Source organism: Mandrillus leucophaeus, unplaced genomic scaffold (genome assembly GCF_000951045.1).
Source record: "Mandrillus leucophaeus isolate KB7577 unplaced genomic scaffold, Mleu.le_1.0 Scaffold128, whole genome shotgun sequence".
Lineage (NCBI taxonomy): Eukaryota > Metazoa > Chordata > Mammalia > Primates > Cercopithecidae > Mandrillus > Mandrillus leucophaeus.
This window is the reverse complement of record NW_012101209.1, coordinates 2,815,106-2,835,074: the sequence shown is the minus strand read 5'-3', so window position 1 is coordinate 2,835,074 and position 19,969 is coordinate 2,815,106. Positions and strand designations below refer to the sequence as shown.

Sequence of the window (19,969 nt, the reverse complement as noted above, 5' to 3'; positions counted from 1 at the left end):
AAAAAGGAATTATTGCAAAACCTAAAACTGTTTAAACCAATTTTGACTACATGAAATTGAATTCTCTAATTGGTGAGTCAGTTGATTCTGCAAAAGGGCTGCAGATGGAGCGCTCACTGAAAGAGGGCAATGGAGCAGTGGGGAGGAGGAGGGCCAGGAGAGAGCACGCCTAGTCATCCACAACCAGCTGCCTCCAGGCTACCTCTGGGCTCTGACAGCAGGACTGCCTCACAACAGGCAGGCATCCTACCCTTCAGGACCAGACAGCACTAGGGGTTTCCTGGGAAGTCAGTGCATGTCACACCAGCAGCATTAGCCTCCTTGGCTGGCACAGAGACCCTTCAGTGGTGGACAGGCCCGCGGCTCCCGCCCAGCAGCCCAGTCAGCTCGGTTCTCATCTTCTCAGCTCCAGGGCCCTGCGCTGGGCAGAACTGGGCAGAGCCAAGACTCCCACCTGGGCTGGTAGGCTTCACAGTGGGGCTGGTGCAGGCTCAACACCTGGCAGCCAAGGGAACTGCGACCACGCCCTCCAGCGGAGCCCACTGAGCAGGCACCATGCAATGCTACTTCATTCAATCCCCATGCCACTCCAAAGCCCACTCCAAACCCAATGGGAGTGGTATCTTTATCAGGAAACCTGCCATTTCACCCCTAAAACCTCAGTGCTTCCCTTACTGCGCATCTCAGGTCTCTTCTGACACAGAACCCCTTGGGAAAGCCATGCCAAGAAGTGAGGGAAGGGAACAGCCTGGCAGCACCGCTGGGCGGAGCTACCTCCCGCAGGGCAGGGCAGGTAACTGGGCTGGGACTTGGAACGGGGGTGTGAGTCCCTGCTCTGCCTCTGACCCACTGTGGGCCCATGGTTTTCCCTCTCTGGCTCTCGTCTGACTACAGTGATCTCAACAGTCCCTCCCAACTTCTACAACTAGTTTATTTCTATTTCTGTCATGAAGCTTGTAAACTGGTGATGCCAGCTTCAGTAAGCTCATGCTGACCACAGTCACGGTCTTCTGTATCCAATAGAGGATAAATGCATAGTAAAAACTCAGAATGCCCTATGTGATGTAACCTTAAACCCACTCCAAGCTCACTGGAATGGAGAAGTTAATCAATGAGGGTGTCTGGTGGCTTTTCTAAGAGAAGAGATACCATAAGAGAAGAGATACCATAAGTTTGTCCCTCTCATCTAGCCATTTTAGTTTAAAAAGAATACATAATAAATATGAGGAGGTTCCCAAAATATTCTAAAGCAGCCAAAGCTCTCCAAAGATTTTTTCAAAGTTTAGTATATTCAACTAATAAAAAATATAAAGCCTAAATGTATTGAGGTGGTTAAAAGCTTGAGATTGAATAAATAAATAAGGATATCTAAAAAATAATAACTACATGAAATATTAATAACTACATGAAATATTAACAAAAATTATTGCTGACAATAATTGCAATATTAATATTTGTTTAAACCAGGATGTGGAAATTATCTATAATTCAGGTTTTATCATTTGTGTCTATGTACCCAGAAAAGGGGAACGGGGGTAACTCAGTGGTTCCCAAACGTTTTGATTTCTTGCCAATCTTTACAGAAAAACACACTTAGAATTCCAAATAGGTAAGGAGATACTCTGACATTTTCCCATAGGTGAGCCACAGATGGTAGCTTCTTAAATGCTACTTGAATTAATAAAAGCCCGTTAACAGATACACCCACTGTCTCTACCACGTACAATTAGCAGATACACCCAACCGTGCCCAGCCCACCTGACCAGGATGAGGCCCACTTCATCACACGCATGGGATGCCCCCGAATGTCCTGCGGACAGCTTGGATGCGGAACACAACTGAAAAGGCTCCAGAAGGCTGATTCCACCTCTGTCCTCAGGGCTGACTCTCAGACCGACCTTTGGAAAAGTCACCAAACCCTGGGTTGGGAATTTGCCCCAGTCGCTCAGCCTTCTATGGTGTGGTGTGACAGGAATACAAGCTGATGGGCCCAAAAGGACAGAGTGCTTCCAATGGCGAGGCGTAGCCCAGCAACCAGTTCATGAGGAGGTTCAGAGCTGGCTGAGCTACTTTAAAGGGACCTTGTGAGGGGCATTAAACTAATGAGACCACGAGCAACACTAAAGGAAGCCTCCCTTCAGCCTTCAGCTCTCACGAAGACGAATCTAAGGGCTGAGGCACACAGTCCCATGACACGATGCACAGCGTGGCCTTGCAAGCTCCATTGCAGAGATCTGCAGAATTTTAGCCTTGAGTGACAATGTGAGGCACAGCCAAGAAACATACTCCACTGGACACACCGTTCCCTCATCTGTCCCTTTTTCCCTCTAAAGCCTTGTGAGGGAGGCAGCATGCCAATGCAAAAGAACTATTTTCCAATCATTTGTTTTCTCATTTTGGAAGAACAGCAATATTATCATGAAAATCTCTAACATTTTATAGCACAGCATAATTCTCAAAGCATCTGCATTCAATTCTCATGGTACTCTTATTCATTCATTCATTCATTCATTCAGCAAATATGTGTTGAGTCCTGGCGGAGTACCAGATGCTGTGCTAGGTACTCGGGATACAGCAGTGAACAAAGAAGGGCAAACATTTCTGTCCCATTTTACATATGAGATGACTGAGGCTCACAGAAGCTAAGTGCTTTGTCCAAAATCACATTCCTACTAAGTGGCAGATCTAGAAGTAAATTCAGATCTAAATGCAAGGTCAGTTTTCCCCACTACCTCTCACTCTTATATTCTTCTGTTAGTTTTTCCATACACCTTGCACTACTGCAGAAAAATAAAATACTTCTTGTGCTTTAGAATTGATAATTTAATATCAGTGGCTAGCCAACAGTGTTGTCCTCAAACATGGCTCTGCTCTTACTGAAGATGCAGAAATTCTCTAAACAACAAACCAGGCTGATCGTGTGACCTGGAGTTCCTGGCAAATCTACCGAGGAGAGTTAGCACAGAAAGAACAACACATAAACCCCTGTTCAGAGGAAGCTGCCTGCATTTGAACCAATCTCAAATAAACCTGCAATACCGAGTTTCTCTCAAAAACGCAGGTGCCCCTCAGAGTGGTTCATCTATGTTTATTCCAGCTTCACTGTGAGCGACTTTAATCATAGAGTCAAAGTCACACCTGGGTCCCATAAACATACACATTTTCTATGTGCCCTCAAAAATTAAAATAAACCAAAAAAAAAAAAAAAAGTTTAAAGTCACACCTGGCTGAAAGCAGAACTAATCCATGAAGGGAGTTTCCATTTTAAAGGGAAAGAGAACCAGTACTTTTGAAGCACTGAACAGCCTTAAGGATAGTGGGCTGGATTCAGAGGCTCTGGGAAGTTTTGAAAAGTCAGACGTGTAGGACAGAGAGAGGAGACGACTGGTGTTGGAAGAATTCAGAATGGAATTGGAGGGGTAGGCACCACGTAGCCTAGGGCCTTCAGCTCTGTGTCTATCTGTGCAGGCTGTGCCCCACGTGGCTCCAAAGGCTGCATGAGTCATGCTGACCAAGGCTCATAATGTTTGCTCCAGTAACAAAAAGCTGTTTCTGACATTTGAATTATCTAGATGGTAATGTCTTGGCCATTTTAACTTCTCAATTTAACTTCTCAAGATTAGTACAGTGGCCCAGCACTTTGGGAGGCAGAGGCAGGTGGATCACCTGAGGTCAGGACTTTGAGACCAGCCTGGCCAACATGGTGAAACCCCATCTCTACTAAAAATAAAAAATTAGCCAGGTGTGGTAGTGGGTGCCTATAGTCCCAGCTACTCAGGAGGCTGAAGCAGGAGAATTGTTTGAACCCAGGAGGCGGAGATTGCAGTGAGCCAAGATCGCGCCACTGCACTCCAGCCTAGGTAACAGAGTGAGACTCCATCTCAAAAAAGAGAAAAAAAGATGAGTACACTGAGAGGAGAAGAGGAAGAAACAAAGAAAACGCACACATAAGTAAGGAGGTGGGGTGGAGGGGAATGTCCTGGCATCTCTCCAGCACCCTGCCACTAGTTAAAGTGGCTCAGACACGCTATTTTCTTAGAACTTCTACGTTCTCCCTGCCTTCTGGTTTACCCATCCTGTATCTTGAGTATTTATTTTATTTTATTTTTGAGACAGAGTCTCACTTTGTCACCCAGGCTGGAGTGCAGTGGCTCAATCTCAGCTCACTGCACCATTTGCCTCCCAGGTTCAAGTGATTCTCCTGCCTCAGCCTCCAGAGTAGCTGGGATTACAGGCGCGCGCCACCACGCCTGGCTAATTTTTGTATTTTTAGTAGAGACAGGGTTTCGCCATGTTGGCCAGGCTGGTCTGGAATTCCTGACCTCAAGCGATCCACCCACCTTAGCCTCCCAAAGTGCTGGGATTACAGGCGTGAGCGGCCACACCTGGCCTGTATCTTGAGTATTTATTTGTGTATTTTCCTGCATGTGGGGGCCTCTCAGTGGTTTACTGGTCTAACAACTACATCTCTGAAAAAATTAGCTCAGATTTATGGCGTTTGCCAATTTCTGTAATGTAAATACCCCCACTGTGGCCCATTTCAAGAGGCCAATGACATCACCACATGTGGAGTTGGGAAGAGAGGCTCTCTTCACAATCAGCTCTCCGTGGTTCCAGCACACTGTAAGACTCCGAATTTCACACTGTCTCACAATGCTAAGGTACTTCTTTACTCCTCCCCCCTCCAATTCTTCACATCAATGAAGCCTTAACAAGTGCTGGCTTCCTAGGAAATGGTTTCCAAAGGTCAGAACCAGTACACTAAAGCCAATCGGTGTCACTCTTTGAATGACTGTGGCACACACTGACTCCGCACAGTGTTGATGTGATGGAATTTGCCTTCTCAATATTATTAAGTGAAGAACTTCTGCATCTCCCTCAAGCATTCAAACTCTGCCTTCAGCATCTCCTTCCACGTCTCAACCTTACATAGTACCTAGCACATAGTAGGAGGGAGGGAAGGAGGGAGGGAGGGGAGGGGAAAAGAGGATGTGAACGCAAATCATTTCAAGGAAAAGATCTATAATTAATACAGTGAGAAAAGGACAGAGAAGTGTCCAGGCAGGCAGACAACAGGAAGATCATGTTTTTTGGTTTTAACATTAACTGGGAAGGGTAAAGACTAAAGTGTGGTTCTTTTCCAAGTCCGCTACTATGAAGCGATTTCTAACATTTTTAGCATTAACAGAAGCCAAAATCTCCCTAATTTTCTTGCCTAAAAATCTAAGAAAAGGTAATTATGTTTCTTGCTGACAAAATACAATAAGTCGAGCATGCTCAATTACAGAGAAACACTGAAATGTTGAATAGAAAGAATAACAACGTATGACAGTTCTACAGTCACGGTAGGAAATGCAGCTCTTTTACCATGGAAGATAATAATGAATGTCTTCCAGAAGGGTCTTAATCTTCTATAACACAAGGTCTTTGAAATTAATTTAACCATGAATAATTTTCTTTTAAATGCACTTAAAATTTTTTCATTTTAACTATCAGAAGGCTATTGCCCAGCCATTGTTACAACTGGATTAGGCTGTGTCCTTCAGCCTAGGAAGTAGAGTTCCTTTACATCAGTATCCTGGGCTCACAAGGCCCTGTCTCCTGAGCACAGTTAGAGCCAGTATCTGAGACATCAGGAACAACAGGAGTTGGTTCAGCTCAACCCACTCTTTGAAAGGCTCCTGTTCCCTAAAAAGCCATGCCCAAATACTTTCGCAGAGCATTCCAGACACCTGAAAATAGAACTCCAAATATCTGTATGTACCCCTGTCACCCAGCAGGGTCCTCACAAGGGGCTATTGAGCCACTAGCATTAGGGGAGCAAACGAGGTCACAGTTCAGGAGGAGGGAGGCCCAGACACAAGGGGAAGACAGAGCCCCAAATCCGCTGGGCCAAAAAGTGGGTAGAAGGTACAGCCATGGAGCCCAAGGATTCAGAACTGGGAGACAAAATCAAGAGAATAGCAACTGGACTCACACAGGAGGAGCCTCCTGAGAGGCTGCCAGGAGCAGCGTCGAGCAGTTGAGGCTCACTGACAAAGGCTGACAGGGGTGCCACGGGAGGGTGCTGGGTTTGTTTCACAGGGGGCCTGGGGGTAGAGGAGCAATGGGCACCTAGTGACCAGCACCATCTCTGGGAGGACGCACGGCTCTAGCCCGTGGTCATGTGGTTTCATGCCTCTCTGCCTTTGCACGTGCCGTCCTCTCCACCCAGACTGCTCTTCCTGCTTTCTACCTAACGAACCCCTACTCTTCCCACAACGCCCAGTGCTCAAGAGCTCCGTCCTCTGTGAAGCTTTCCCCTTCATCATCTCATTTGTGCCACCATTTTCCTTGTACACACTTCACCCATGGTATACAACAAACATAATATTTGGTACACAGTAGGTGCTTAGCGTTTGTTGAATGAACGAGTGAATGAAAAACTAAGAACAGCTAATACTGAGTTCCCCAGTCAGGTCTGGTTAGAAAGATCTATTGACGTTGGCAGTAGTTTAAAAATGAGGCCAAAGAGTCACAAGAGGCGCTTCACTTTTCCCCTGAGGCATCTAAGAATCAGTCCCTAGCTAGATGCAATCATTGTCTTATATTCCTGAAACAGTAAAAGGAGAATAAATATTTTCAGCTGCAAAACGAATGAAATGTAATACTAGCAAATACCCTGGAAGCAGATTCAAAGGTTTAACAAGCTGACTTTCAGACAGTGATAATCATGATCAGCCAATGGAACACCCAAAAAAACACCAGAGAACCTACTGGAATAGGCAGCCTTCTAGAGCCTTCCAGGCTGAGGATCCAGACTTACCTGACAGATTCCTAGGTCCACCTCAAAGATTCTCATACAATAGGTTTCACTCAAGGAACCTGTATTTTTTGAAAACTCCTCCAAGTGATTCTAGCAACGAACAGATCTAGAAACCACTGGACAGCTGGTTCTAAGCTACTGATGACGTGATTCCTGATATACATGACAGAATGTTCCTGGGGAGAGGCGCTGCTGTCTGCCTGGGAGATCAGAGATCGTCTTCATAAATAATCGTAAAATCTACTGTGTATTGACTTGGATTATCTCATTTAATCCTCCCAACAAGCATGTAAAAGTAGGAGCTGGTATTATCCCCATTGTACAAATACAGAAACTGAAGCTTAGAGAGGTGAAATAACTTATTCAGCTACTATGGGGCAGAGGTCGGATTCAAAATCCTGGCAGGCCATTCTAGAGGCTGCGTTCTTTATCCCTGTGTAATGCTGCCTTTTTGCTGAAGCACAAGGGCAGAAAGCAACCCCCTAAACCACAATGTCTTAAAGAGGGGCCAGTACACGTGAAGTTACTTCCATCTGTATTGCCTCTGAACTGTTTTATTCTCTAACTCACAGGAACTGGTTGTTCTGATAAATCATGAGCATTCCCACATCTCTCTGTCTCGCTGTGTTTTGTTCATTTCTGTATCCCTCATGTACCACACAATGCTTGGCCCATGATATACACTCAGTAAATATTTGATATTAGGTTGGTGCAAAAGTAATGGTAAGGACCACAATTACTTTTGCACCAACCTAATAAATTTAAAAGAACTACTAGATTCCCTGACTGTCATAAATACTACGTGACTAAAACCAAGGAATTCACTTAATCAAAGCCCTTGGTGCTACACTGCCCACAATGAGGCTGACTGAAAAATGTGACTTTGTTATCCAAGGGGAGGACATGGTCAGGCACTTACTACGCACTTGCTGAATGAGCTTTCAAGGGAAGCAGTCAAGTTCTCCCTATGTGACCAGGTTTTGGACAAACCTGGAAGGATCGGGGGTCCCAGTGAAGTAGTGAATGCACGGAGCGCTTCTATTCTGCGGCAGGACAGACACTCCACTGGCTGTGGTGAGGAAAGACTCGGAGTCTATGCACACTCCACTGGCTTTGTCCCGTAAGGTGTTCATCATAGTCTGCACTGTGATGCTTTCTGCAAAAACACAAAAGACAGACAAATGGAAAGAGTAGATACAACACAAAACTGTGGCGGGCCACTAACTAAAATCCATTCACTCTGTTCTCTTTTTAGTAATAAAAACTCTGAAATTATATCTGGGACTGTAATTACCAAACTACAGAGTCTATTTCCCCACTTCCCTTGTGACTATATGTGGCCATGTGATAAATGTTGATCAATAGGAGGCAAGCAGAAACAATGTGTGCAATTCCTCATCACACCTAAAAACAAGGTATGTTTGCCTTTTGTTTGTATTTTCTCCCTTCCTGCCAACTAGGAGATGCAAACAAGTGGACCACAAATGGAATTCCTGTGTTGAGTCACAGTAACCAGCCATGGACTGGTCATATATACCTGAACTGTAAAATGGGAGAGAAATAACCTACTATTTTCTTTAAGCCACGTTAATGTGGGGTGTCTTTGTTACAGCATTTAGCTGTACCTCAATCAGTACAATAACTCAATAGACATCCACAAGAAAGTATGCACAATCTACTACGCACAGTCCACCAAGCTTGCTCCCATAAACTCTTGCTGGTCAGAGTCAATACTCTATTTGGAGAATGTCCTCTCTGCAGTGGGAAATATATGCACAGAGAGGCATTTAGAATATTCAGAGCCATTAGGACTGTTGGCTGTGACCACAGATAAACAGATAAACAAATCCTTGATTACATGAGATCCCATTTCTACAACTTCCCCTGGGTTATAATTTGTTAAAACACTATTTCAGTCTGTGTTCACCATGATGGAATTGAAGCATCACATGGAGAGAAGGTTTGTTGGCACATTCACATCCTCTTTATAAATCTCTACTTACATGTCATACCTAGAAATATTAACAACAAATCCTTGATTGCTTCAACTGTCCAGTGTTCAGATTTCCTCATTGTCTTATAAATGAGCCTATTGATTTGAATTGGAATCAATCAGAATTGGAAACGTCTGCCTCTTGTTTTTTCCCCTTGCATCTTTTTTTTTTTTGAGACGGAGTCTGGCTCTGTCCCCCCAGCTGGAGTGCAATGGTGCAATCTCGGCTCACCGCAACCTCCACCTCCCAGGTTCAAGTGATTCGCCCACCTCAGCCTCCCCAGTAGCTGGGACTATAGGCATGCACCACCACGCCTGGCTAATTTTTGTATTTTTTTGGTAGAGATGAGGTTTCACCATGTTGGCCAGGCTGCTCTTGAACTCCTGGCCTCAAGTGATCCACCCTCCATGGGCCTCCCAAAGTGCTTGGATTGCAGGCATGAGCCACTGCACCCACTCAGCTTGCATCTTAGTTGTCAGAGTCATCTTTCCTGTAGCTGTGCACAGTGTAAGCTTTGCAGATGGCATCCTCATGGCATTATTTGTTGGGAACAGGCCCCCTGAAATCTGGCCATAAACTGGCCCCAAAACTGGCCATAAACAAAATCTCTGTAGCACTGTGACATGTTCGTGATGGCCATGGCGCCCACGCTGCAAGGTTGTGGGTTTACGGGAATCAGGGCAAGGAACACCTGGACCACCCTGGGCGGAAAACCGCTTAAAGGCGTTCTTAAACCACAAGCAATAGCATGAGTGATCTGTGCCTTAAGGACATGCTGCTGCTGCAGATAACTAGCCGGACCCATCCCTTTATTTCGGCCCATCCCTTTGTTTCCCGTAAGGAATACTTTTAGTTAATCTAATACTTTTAGTTTATCTATAATCTATAGAAACAATGCTTATCACTGGCTTGCTGTCAATAAATTCATGGGTAAATCTCTGTTCAAAGCTCTGAAGGCTGTGAGACCCCTGATTTCCCACTCCACACTTCTATATTTCTGTGTGTGTGTGTCTTTAATTCTTCTGGCGCCATTGGGTTAGGCTCTCCCCGACTGAGCTGGTCTTGGCAATTATTATATTAAATAGCGTATTTGTTCCTCTATCCTCTGTATTTCCTGTAAATTAGTAGCTAGACCTAAAGGCTTTATCAGATTTACAGCTGATGTTTTGGCAACATTATTTAATATCTTTCATCCAGCTAGATTTTTTTAATTAAAACAATTTTGATTTTTTTAAAGCTCCCATTTAAAAGTGAATATTTTCTTACGTTCCTACCCAGAATATATTACATAAGTGCTATAGCAAAAATCCTAAAGTGTTCAGGAAACATTTTCCTTCCTTTTTGTTTTTTTTTTTTTTAAGAGACAGGGTCTCACTCTGTCACCCAGGCTGGAGTGAGGTGGTGCAATCGCAGTCCGCTGCAGCCTTGAACTCCGGAGCTTCAAAAATCTTCCCACAGCAGCCCCCTGAGGAGCTGGAACTATAGACACGCATCATCATGTCTGGCTAATTTTGTTCATTTCTTTGGAGAGATGAGGTCTTGCTGAGTTACCCAGGTTGGTCTTAAACTGAACTCCTAGCCTCAAGTGATCCTCTGCCTCAGCCTCCCAAAGTACTGTGATTACAAGCAAGCACCTGGCCTGACAGTAAATATTTCAGGTTTATGGGCCATACAATTTCTGTTGAAACTTTCCTGTTGCACCTGCTCAACTCTGCCATTATAGTGACAAAGCCGCCCCAAAAAATATATAAATAAATGGGTGTGGCTACACTCCAATAAAATTTTATTTTCAAAACAGGCAGCTGCCAACAGGTCATAGTTTGCTGACCCCTGTTCTAAATGATCCAAAACTTTGACTTATAAAATACATGCATCACCAACAAATATAGAATGACTGTTGCGGGTTTTTTGGAAGGATTTCCGCATAGGCACAAAAGTAAGAAGCTATCTAGTCACCATATATATACCTAAATATGGATTCTGATTAAGTTAATAACTAGGGACTGGGTGTGGTGGCTTAGGCCTCTAATCTCAGCACTTTGGGAGGCCAAGGCAGGCAAATCCCTGGAGCCCAGGAGTGTCAGACCAGCCTGGGCAACAAAATGAGACTCTGTCTCTACAAAAAAAAAAAAAATTAGCCAGAAATGGTGGCACATGCTTATAGTCCCAGCTACTGGGATGGCAGCAGGGGTGCAGCTGAGGGAGGATCGCGTGAGTTCAGGAGATGGAGGCTGCAGTGAGTTGAGATTGTGCCAACACACTTGAGCTTAGGCAACAGAGTGACACCCTGTCTCAATAAAAAATAAATAAATAAAGTTAGTAACTAGTTGGCAGATGGAGTGGCAACAATTCAACTCATCAAGTGTCCATGGAACAAAAAACTATACAGGGGGCCCTTAGACGAGTAAGAGACAACACCTCTGCCCTTAAGGCCCAGCAGGCTAGTGCAGCAGGGGAAGATGAGTCAAATACATAACTAGTGATGTAAGAGGATGGCTGCAATAAGTACTACAAAAGGCAACACAATGACATCAGAGATTAAAGGAGAACAACATGGGTAGGAGCAGGAAACCACCAGGGATGAGGAAGCACCATGTAAAAATAAATACAAGTTGTTTTCTTGCCTGCACATCAGGGACTTTTAGCACAAGCTGGTCTTTACATACAAGGGCTATTCTGTATTCCTCTTTGTTCACCCTTCTAAGTTCAGACAAGTTCTCAGAAACAGCTGCAAGAGAAAGGCTTATGAGAAAGAATCGTGAGGGAGAGACTAACTCACCTTCTTGTTTTTCTAAGCTGTCTTTGCCAGCACCGCAGTCTAGATGATCCTCAACTGGAGAAAAGACTTCGGAAAAATTGAACTCGCCCTCTCCTGTCCACCAACCTTGGCTCTGAGCGTAACTCCTGAGTTCCGGATGCTCTGCATCCATCTTAGTGGTGAGCGAAAGCCGATTGCAAATGCACCTCACTCCCTCTGCAGAGAGTGCAAAGCCCCATTAGTTAAAAATATACTTATAAAGACTTAATCAAGAAATGGAAATTTATAGGGAATCCTTTCCCTGAAACACTGACTTTAACCACAGGGAGAAATCCGTTTAATTTTTGAAGAGAGAAGCAGACAATCATTGAGCCTCTTTCTAGGAGACCTCCTAAAAGGTCTGACCAGTCTTGACTGGGCATTATCACATTTTAAATGAGCAACAGTCACTTTACCCATCTTAAAAGCATAATCAAGAGGAAATATGTAAGGCTCTTCATTTTGGCTAAATAAGCCCCAAGCATTCATTAGTTACACACAAAAAAAGGGACAGGTGCTTTGAAAGAGGTACTGAGCTAACAAGACTTAGCCATCCATAAGAGTGTCCTCTATAATAGAGAGGCTGTTCCTCTACAGCAATGCTCTATCGCATCTATAGAAAGCCCCCTCCCTGAAAAAACACTTTACATCCCCACTTCTTGCCCAAATATATATGTTTTTTTTTAAAAAAAATACAAATCAAATACTTCATTCAACTTTTTTTTCAGGTCTCAACATTTAGAAAACCACATGGCAATGATAACGAATCTTTTTAAAATAACTGAATATATTCATGAATATATGTATGTCTGGGTACATGTGTGTGCGCACGTGTGTGTGTGTGAGATAAAGTGTGTGTGTGCGTGTGTGTATGTGTTTGAAAAATCTATGGGAAATTTTTTCTTATAAAAATAGAATTGTGACTAAATAAGTCTAGAATCACAAATGCCTGCATTCTGAGTATATTCCACTTTGATGAATGAGGGCTTAGACCAGAAACTCTCCATACCAGCTGGCCGGCTTGCTATGTCTTCTTCGAAGCCTGAGCTGCAAATGCACACAGGACAACTCAGCCTTCCGGCTTCAAGATGCTGTCTAGGGCACAAACACTAGGAAGTTACCAGCGCGAGCTTAAAAGGGCCATTCCTGTTTGCTGCTTCCAGGGAGCATGCTGATTTTCCAAATTCTTGGAGAATGAAGTGAGATAAAGAATCTAAACTACAAGCTACAGGAAAGCCATCACTGCCTGAAAACCAGTTCCTAGAGGCAGGATCAGTGCTGGACTAAGTTCTTTCAGTATGTTTTGCTTCACTGATTTACACTTCCAAAATAAGCATTCCTGGCTGGTGGGCATTGGTCCTTTGTCATTTATCTTTTCAGAGAGGACCATACAAGTACAATTATAAACAATTAAAAATAAAAACCAGTTTTGGCCTAAACAAATGATTTTGACATCATTCATACTAAGCTATTAAAAAAATACTCTTGAAAGTGACTCTACAGATATTAGTTTCCCAGTGGGCAGATTTATAGCAGGCATTTGCTTTCAAGAATGTTAGCCTTTGGGAGACGGAGTGCATTAAATCTTACTGCAATCCATCACACCGCTGCTGGGATCAGACGACATGAAGTCAATGAGTCCAAGAAATGGCTGGGGTTCTTCTTTATTTAAATATTTAGTTAACTAACGGCAGAATTCATTGTGTGTAATTTTTTAAGCTACATTGTGAAGAGACGCTCGGCTTTTGAAATGTAGTCATAGATCAAAAAGTGTTAGGTTCAACTTAAAAGCAATATGACTGCTTTGAAGCATGGATTACTAGCACTCTTGATGGAACCATTCAATAGTAAGACTTCATTTCAGGAGGGATTTTTATCAAGGAGTTTTAAGTTCCTGCATTGCAGGAGAGTTGGAGACCTGGTGGGCTGCACTGGCTGCCTTAGTTCTAGAAATACTTTAAGAGCTGGGCGAGTAGGTACACACCCTGGTGGGTGGGTACATGCTGGGCATATGAGGTGGAGAAACTCTCCATGATTGCTGACGGACACCACTAGCCCATTCTGCACCCTTGTGAGATAGAAAGAGGCCACCCCCACCTCCAGACAGACACAGCCTTCATACAGCTTGGTCAGGAAGCCACAGTCTAGATTCACTGCCTCACTGGGGCAATTTTGTATAGAGTACAATGTACCCATCATCCAGAGAAGCCCTGAACACTGAACTAACTTTGTGCACAGAAAACAGGCTTGATTCCCATCTACTGTGATAGATCTTCTGCTTCTAACTCGGGTCAAATTTGGTTCAATTCACCCCTAAGATAGGGATGGCACACAAGTTTCATCCCCAACATCATTTTGGATTACTTGGAAGAGACTTCCTGGTAAATTTAGTTAAGAAAAATACATAGGCCAAGAATAGGTTCAACGAAAGAAGAGTGTTGTAACCTACTCCTCCACCACCAGCATAGGAGGGAAGAATGGCAGTGCACACGCCATGTGGTCACCACCCAGTCCCAAGGAGCTGCTCGGGTCAATTCCCTCTTAGGACTACTTAGTCCTCTTGGAAGCCCTTTAACCCATTCTGGGATCTCATCCTGTCCAGAAAATGAGGATGCTGAGGTGGGGATACAAAACTACCGCTCCCACCCCTAACACTTCCTTCCCCAGGGCTGTGTTAGAAGCAAGATGCTGCAAGGGCCGCAGAGCAGCAATTTTACAGGCACTAAATGCTTCTGGGTGGACCATCTAATCCTCTGCTCTTCTAGAAACACTGTCTCACTGTGAGAGAGATGAACTTCACTCACGGAGAAATCCCAGAGCGGCACACACCGGTCCTCACACAGATCTAAACTCCTATTTTAGAGAACCATGGCAAGCACAAAGATCTACAGGGTTGGGGGTGACAAGGAGTTACTGTTCAGGGAAGGGACTTGTTGGCCTATTACACAAGAAGAGTCACCATTCTCTTGGCCAATTAATAGAGTAATAGTTTAAGTCATGGAATTCCTGGTAGTCAAAAGCAGGCTCTTCCCAGAAAGCAAACAGAAAATACGAAATGTTAGAAGACTGCTTCACTCCAGGTTCAGGAGACTCCAGGTTCTCTTCTTGGAGGTGCCCAGAAATGAGAGGCATGCCAAAGCATGACAGTCTCACACAGAGAGGACCCGCAACAGCACATCTTTCCTCCAGGTCTGACACTGTACGTGCAGGCCACCCCCATCTCTGTGGCCTTCCCTGTCCTCAGAACTCTCCACCATCCACACCTGCTCACCTGTGACTTTCTCGGCAGCCCAGTACTTCCCTACGGTCTCGAGCACCCAGGCTTCATCACGATCCACAATCAGATATGCACTTTGGAAGCTGTGGCAGGAGTTTGCATCTTCATAGTAATTCCCACCTTGTCCGTGTTCTTCCAACAAGGAGACAATGACATCTAAGGCTTCTTTAGCTGTTTCCCCTCTTTCTAAACCAAGCCTGCAGGAAGGAAACCAGAACTATACTTCAGTCATTTCATACCACAGGATTGTTACTAGAGTAACCAAAGACTGGGCAAGGCCGAGTTATGAAGCATGCCAACACGTGTAAACATGTTAAGTCTGCAGAACAATAAGCAAACTGATTAACTGCACTGTATCTCAGAATACACTTCTCACATATTTGCTTTAAAAACCAAATGGGATAGCCAGGTGCAGTGGTTCATGCCTATAATCCTAGCAGTTTGGGAGTGGCAGGAGGATTGCTTGAGCTCAGGAGTTCAAGATCAGCCTGGGCAACATAGTGAGACCTCTTCCTCAAAAGAAAAAAAAATTTTTTTTAATTAGCCAGGCATGGCGGGACACACTGGCAGTCTCAGCTACTTGGAAGGCTGAGGTGGTACGATTGCTTAAGCCAAGCAGGTCGAGGCTGCAGTGAGCCATGATCATGCCACCGCACTCTAGTCTGGGCATCAGAGTGAGACCCTGTCTCAAAAAAAAAAAAAAGAAAGAAAGAAAGAAAGAAAGAAAAAATCATAAAGGTGTTTTCTGTCTTTCGTCATTTCCCTTCCACACAGACAAATCGGGAACCCCAGTGGCTTCTCCCTCTTGGAAGGCACCTGCCTGTCTTCCCCTCTTCTGACTGTGTCTCCCACAGAGCTGGCCGGCTCAGCTCTAGCCCTTACACAACCACCTCTCTGTGGCATGTACTCCCTCCTGACTCTAACCTGGGCAAAAGGAAATCAAGGCCAAGTCCGGCCTTGATTTCTATTATTCTACACCAGGGATTTTGCTTACTTATTAAAAGTGTTCAAATGCCAGACATTATCCTGTGTCCAGAGAGGACATTGTCCTCTGTCTCTGTCTCAGAGACCTTACTAGGAACGGGCAACTGGTTGAGACATAATCAGTCTTTTCTACATATATCTCCTCCTACCTATCAGCCTACGTCTATTGGTATGGCTTACAGCTTCAGTCATCAAAAGAATATGTATTCCCTTTGAAGTGAGACATCCATCTCCCTCCAGCCTTTCCAATTAATAAACCCTTTAAAGAGGGCACTGATATGGTTTGGCTGTGTCCCCACCCAAATCTCAACTTGAATTATATCTCCCAGATTTCTCACTTATTGTGGGAGGGACCCAAAAGGAATTGGGGGGCCGGTCTTTCCCATGCTATTCTCGTGATAGTGAATAAGTCTCACAAGATCTGATGGATTTATCAGGGGTTCCCGCTTTTGCTTCTTCCTCATTTTCTCTTGCACAGTACTTCCCTCTGTGTGACCTTGGGCAGGTTACATATTTTGAACTTCAGTTTTATGTCATCTATAAAATGAATGCCCACATCATTTAGTTGCTATAAGAGTAGGTTTATGAGATAACATCCATGAAAATATGCAGTGCTAGTGCCTGTGAGCAGGAAAGTGATCAGTAAATTTCTGGAGGTAGAACACTGTGGCAGAGAAACATGACTCAGAGATAAATGGACCCAGCTTCTAGTTCTGGCTCTGCTACTCACTGGCATTATGATCTTCAGTAATGTGACCTTTCCAAACCTTGATTTTTCTCATCTGCAGATTGAAAACAATACCACCTCCCTCTATGGCTGCTATGAAAGAGGATGGTACATGCCATGTACTCAGGAAGTGTCCATTTATTCATCTGTTCATTCGAATTATAATTCCGGTGGCAGGAACACAGGAGTCTTAGAACCCGGGCAATGGCACTACTACAATGGTGGTACAAGCCAGTTCTTGGTGAATTTTCAACTTGAAAAGTAACAACTATTCAAATTTATCTAATTTGATGCTTCCTAAAGGGATATTTCACTATGCTGCCAGGGAGAAGAAAAGCTAATACAACTAATCTATAGGCTGATTATTATAACAGGCTTATGTTTGTAGTCAAATAATTACATGACAATTCATTTGACATTTCTCATTTTAAGCTTATGTAGCAAGACTCGGTTACAAGGCAGTGATTTACAAAGCTGAACCCTAAAACCTTAGGAGAGGGATAAAAGAATAAACCCATTAGAAGATTGAATTCAGCTGACTTTTCCTTTGGTCAATGTCATCTCCTCCAAAGAGAAGGAACAGAAGCAGGCACTCATCTTGAGGCTCTGGAACAAGCAAAGGTGCTGTGAGTGCCTCTTGGAAGCCCAAGCTGTGCACACTCAAAGGCCTCCTTCCTCCTTTCCACAGGTCCCTGGTAGCCCCCTGGTCACAATGCCTCATGCAGACATTCCAGGCAGAATCCTGTTCCCAGGGCCTTTGCAGGGCCCCAACTTGCCCGTGCAAACATGTGCTAGGAGCATGTGAATACACAGTCAGCTGTAACAGCCCCGTCTTCGGAGTTTGTGACTTATCTTTTTTGATTTCTAGTGCACTCTTCTGATGTTCTGCCTGTGTGCATTCCACACTGAGGCCCTAGCACGTGCACTTGCCCTCCCATGCTGACTTTGATGTCCTCTGGCAGAGTTGGCAACAGGACCTCAGCACTATCTACAGACCTAATTCTGATTTCACCCTCCTATCCCTTGTGCCAGGACCGTGGGTCAGAGATACCCCTTTGTCCCACCTGATTATTCCCACCTGCTCTTCCTACCGTGCGATGAGGACAGAGCTACTGCTCCATAGGACAAGGGCCGTGAATAACACCAGGGTTACACCATCGCCCTCTGCAACTGAGAAATGCAGATGAATCCCATGGCACTGGGTGCAGAAGAGATGCCAGAGAGACCTGGGGCCGCAAGTCACACGGCATCCAGAGGCCTATGTTAAAGCCATTCCCAACAGTCTCACCTCCTACATGGGGCAGATTCATGTGATTCCAGAAGAGGGCAGTGCTCTCTGGCCCCATGCCTAATTTCACTTTGGCTGCTACCCTTCCGCATGGGCAGGACCAGGACAGGGAAGGGGAAGAAACTCAATGGGCCAAGGTTAGAGTCCCACTGTAACATCTATCTTCTGTGCAGTTCAAATCCTTCCAAAGTGTGTGCTTTGTCCAGCTTGTTCTGGGCCTGGGAATTAGATGTTCCTGAATTCAATTCCTAGTTTTATGGGACAATCTTTCCTTGGGAGCCCATGACCTTCTCACAGGTATGTCAAGCTCACCCTGCCCGTTCCTGAAAAGTTAACACATCTCACTGAGAAAGATGGGTCACACCTGTACTTCCCCTGCTTAAAGCCCCTTTGTTTAGAAACTGCTTATCTTTTCAACATCTGTGCCTCCATGGATTAGGAGACCCCTGTCCCTTTCTATCTCAAATCAGGTAAAACTAGATTTGCCATGGACATATAATCACTGACTTGGGAAAAGTAATAAAAAGAGGCAACACTGCCCCCTTGGAGAGATGGGCCTGGTATTCTTACCGGACTCAGGTGCAAATAATCTTCCTCCACCCCACAATCAAGTAGTCTGCCAGGCCCTTCTGGGGTCAGGACCTTTTGGAAATTGGAAATTCCCAGCCTTCAGCCAGAGAGCTGGAAGCAGGAAGGTAATGCTGTGAAGTGATTGCTTGTCCCCCTGGTTTCCCCAAAAATTCTTATGTTAAGCCTAATCCCCAGTGGGATGGTATGGTAGGCGGGACCTTTGGGAGGTGACGAGGTCATGAGGGGTGGAGGCACCATGATGTGATTAGTGCCCTTAAAAGAAGAGCCACCAGAACACATCCTCTTTCTCTGTTCTCTGCCATGTGAGGATACAGGGGAAGATGGCCGTCTGCAAACCAGCAAGCAGACTCTCCCCAGACACTGGGTCTGCCAGCGCCTTGATCTCAGATTTCCCAGTCTCTAGGAATGTGAAAAATAAATGTGTGTAGTTTAAACCCCCTAGGCTATGGTATGTTTGTTGTAGCAGCCCAAATGGACTAAGACGAGTAATAACACAGGTGATGGATGTGAAGGTGATCTAGGGAAAGAGCGTGTGAAACTTTTTGACTTATCTCCATCTCTCAGTGTCCTGAAATTCCTGTGTCATTGACAGTTGAAGTAAAATGTGTTCCACCACATAGAGGAGTGGCCTCTCTGAGGTTAGCAAGCCCTGGGATCCCTGGCTTAGCCGCCTTCTAGCTCTGGGGCCTTGGGCAACTCCTTTAATCCTCCTAAGCTCCAGTGTCCTCACCTCTCAAAGGGAGGAGCCCTACTTCACTGGGTGACTGTGAGAGTTAAATGAAATAATATGTGCAAAGCATGTCTTACCATAGTGTTCAGGAAATAGTAACTCTGATTACACAGGTTCCTCCTGCCTACAAATGGTGACTGAGCCTCCTTTTAAATCACCTGGGTCCTCACATTCACCAACAACCTAAAGACAAATTAGAGACCTTTCCAAATTTTCACACTGGCCTTTTGTCAAGGACTTTTGTGATTTTTAACATGCTGAAGGTCTGATGGAATGTGTCCAAAATTATAAGATGTTCTGAAATATTGGAATTGACTAGGTGTTAGTGCCATTGTTAAACACAAATGGGAGTAGCAAAAGTCAGTGTGCAGGAAAAAAAAGAATAAAGTAGTTATGCAAAGGGAAGAAAGGGCAAGAAACACTGAAAGAAGGCAGCAATCTGCTGGAGGCAGTTGCTACCAGCTTGGAGAGCAGATGGTTAAATTTTAGGGATTTTGAGCCAGTTGTGAAACTGTTGGTAGCTTGAAACCCATCACGGTGGGAGTATTTACACTAAGGAAATTGAAAAAGGACTCAAACAGCGCTGCCCCTTCCCTCCACCAGGCTGGTTATTAAACATTTACCAGCATACTTCTGACAAAGAGGTTCCAAATGCTTCCTAGTTCTCATCCATGTTCAGGCCCAGACCTATCATGTCTGACAGACCTTGGATTATAAGTGGCACCCTAGGCTGGGTGTGGTGGTTCACGCCTGTAATCCCAGCACTTTGGGAGGCC

General features: G+C 44.7%; 1 protein-coding gene across 1 annotated transcript in view; it reads right to left on the bottom strand.

The window, feature by feature from the left end:
- The window catches only part of SCRN1 (secernin 1), a 54,910-nt gene that overhangs the window by 14,187 nt on the left and 20,754 nt on the right, over positions 1–19,969 (bottom strand). Inside the window, exons 4-6 of the mRNA XM_011972223.1 lie at positions 14,868–15,070; positions 11,579–11,773; positions 7,796–7,961 (exon numbers count right to left, since the gene is read on the bottom strand). Of these exons, the coding sequence (XP_011827613.1) occupies positions 7,796–7,961; positions 11,579–11,773; positions 14,868–15,070 (564 nt within the window). The remainder of the gene's footprint in view (positions 1–7,795; positions 7,962–11,578; positions 11,774–14,867; positions 15,071–19,969) is intronic.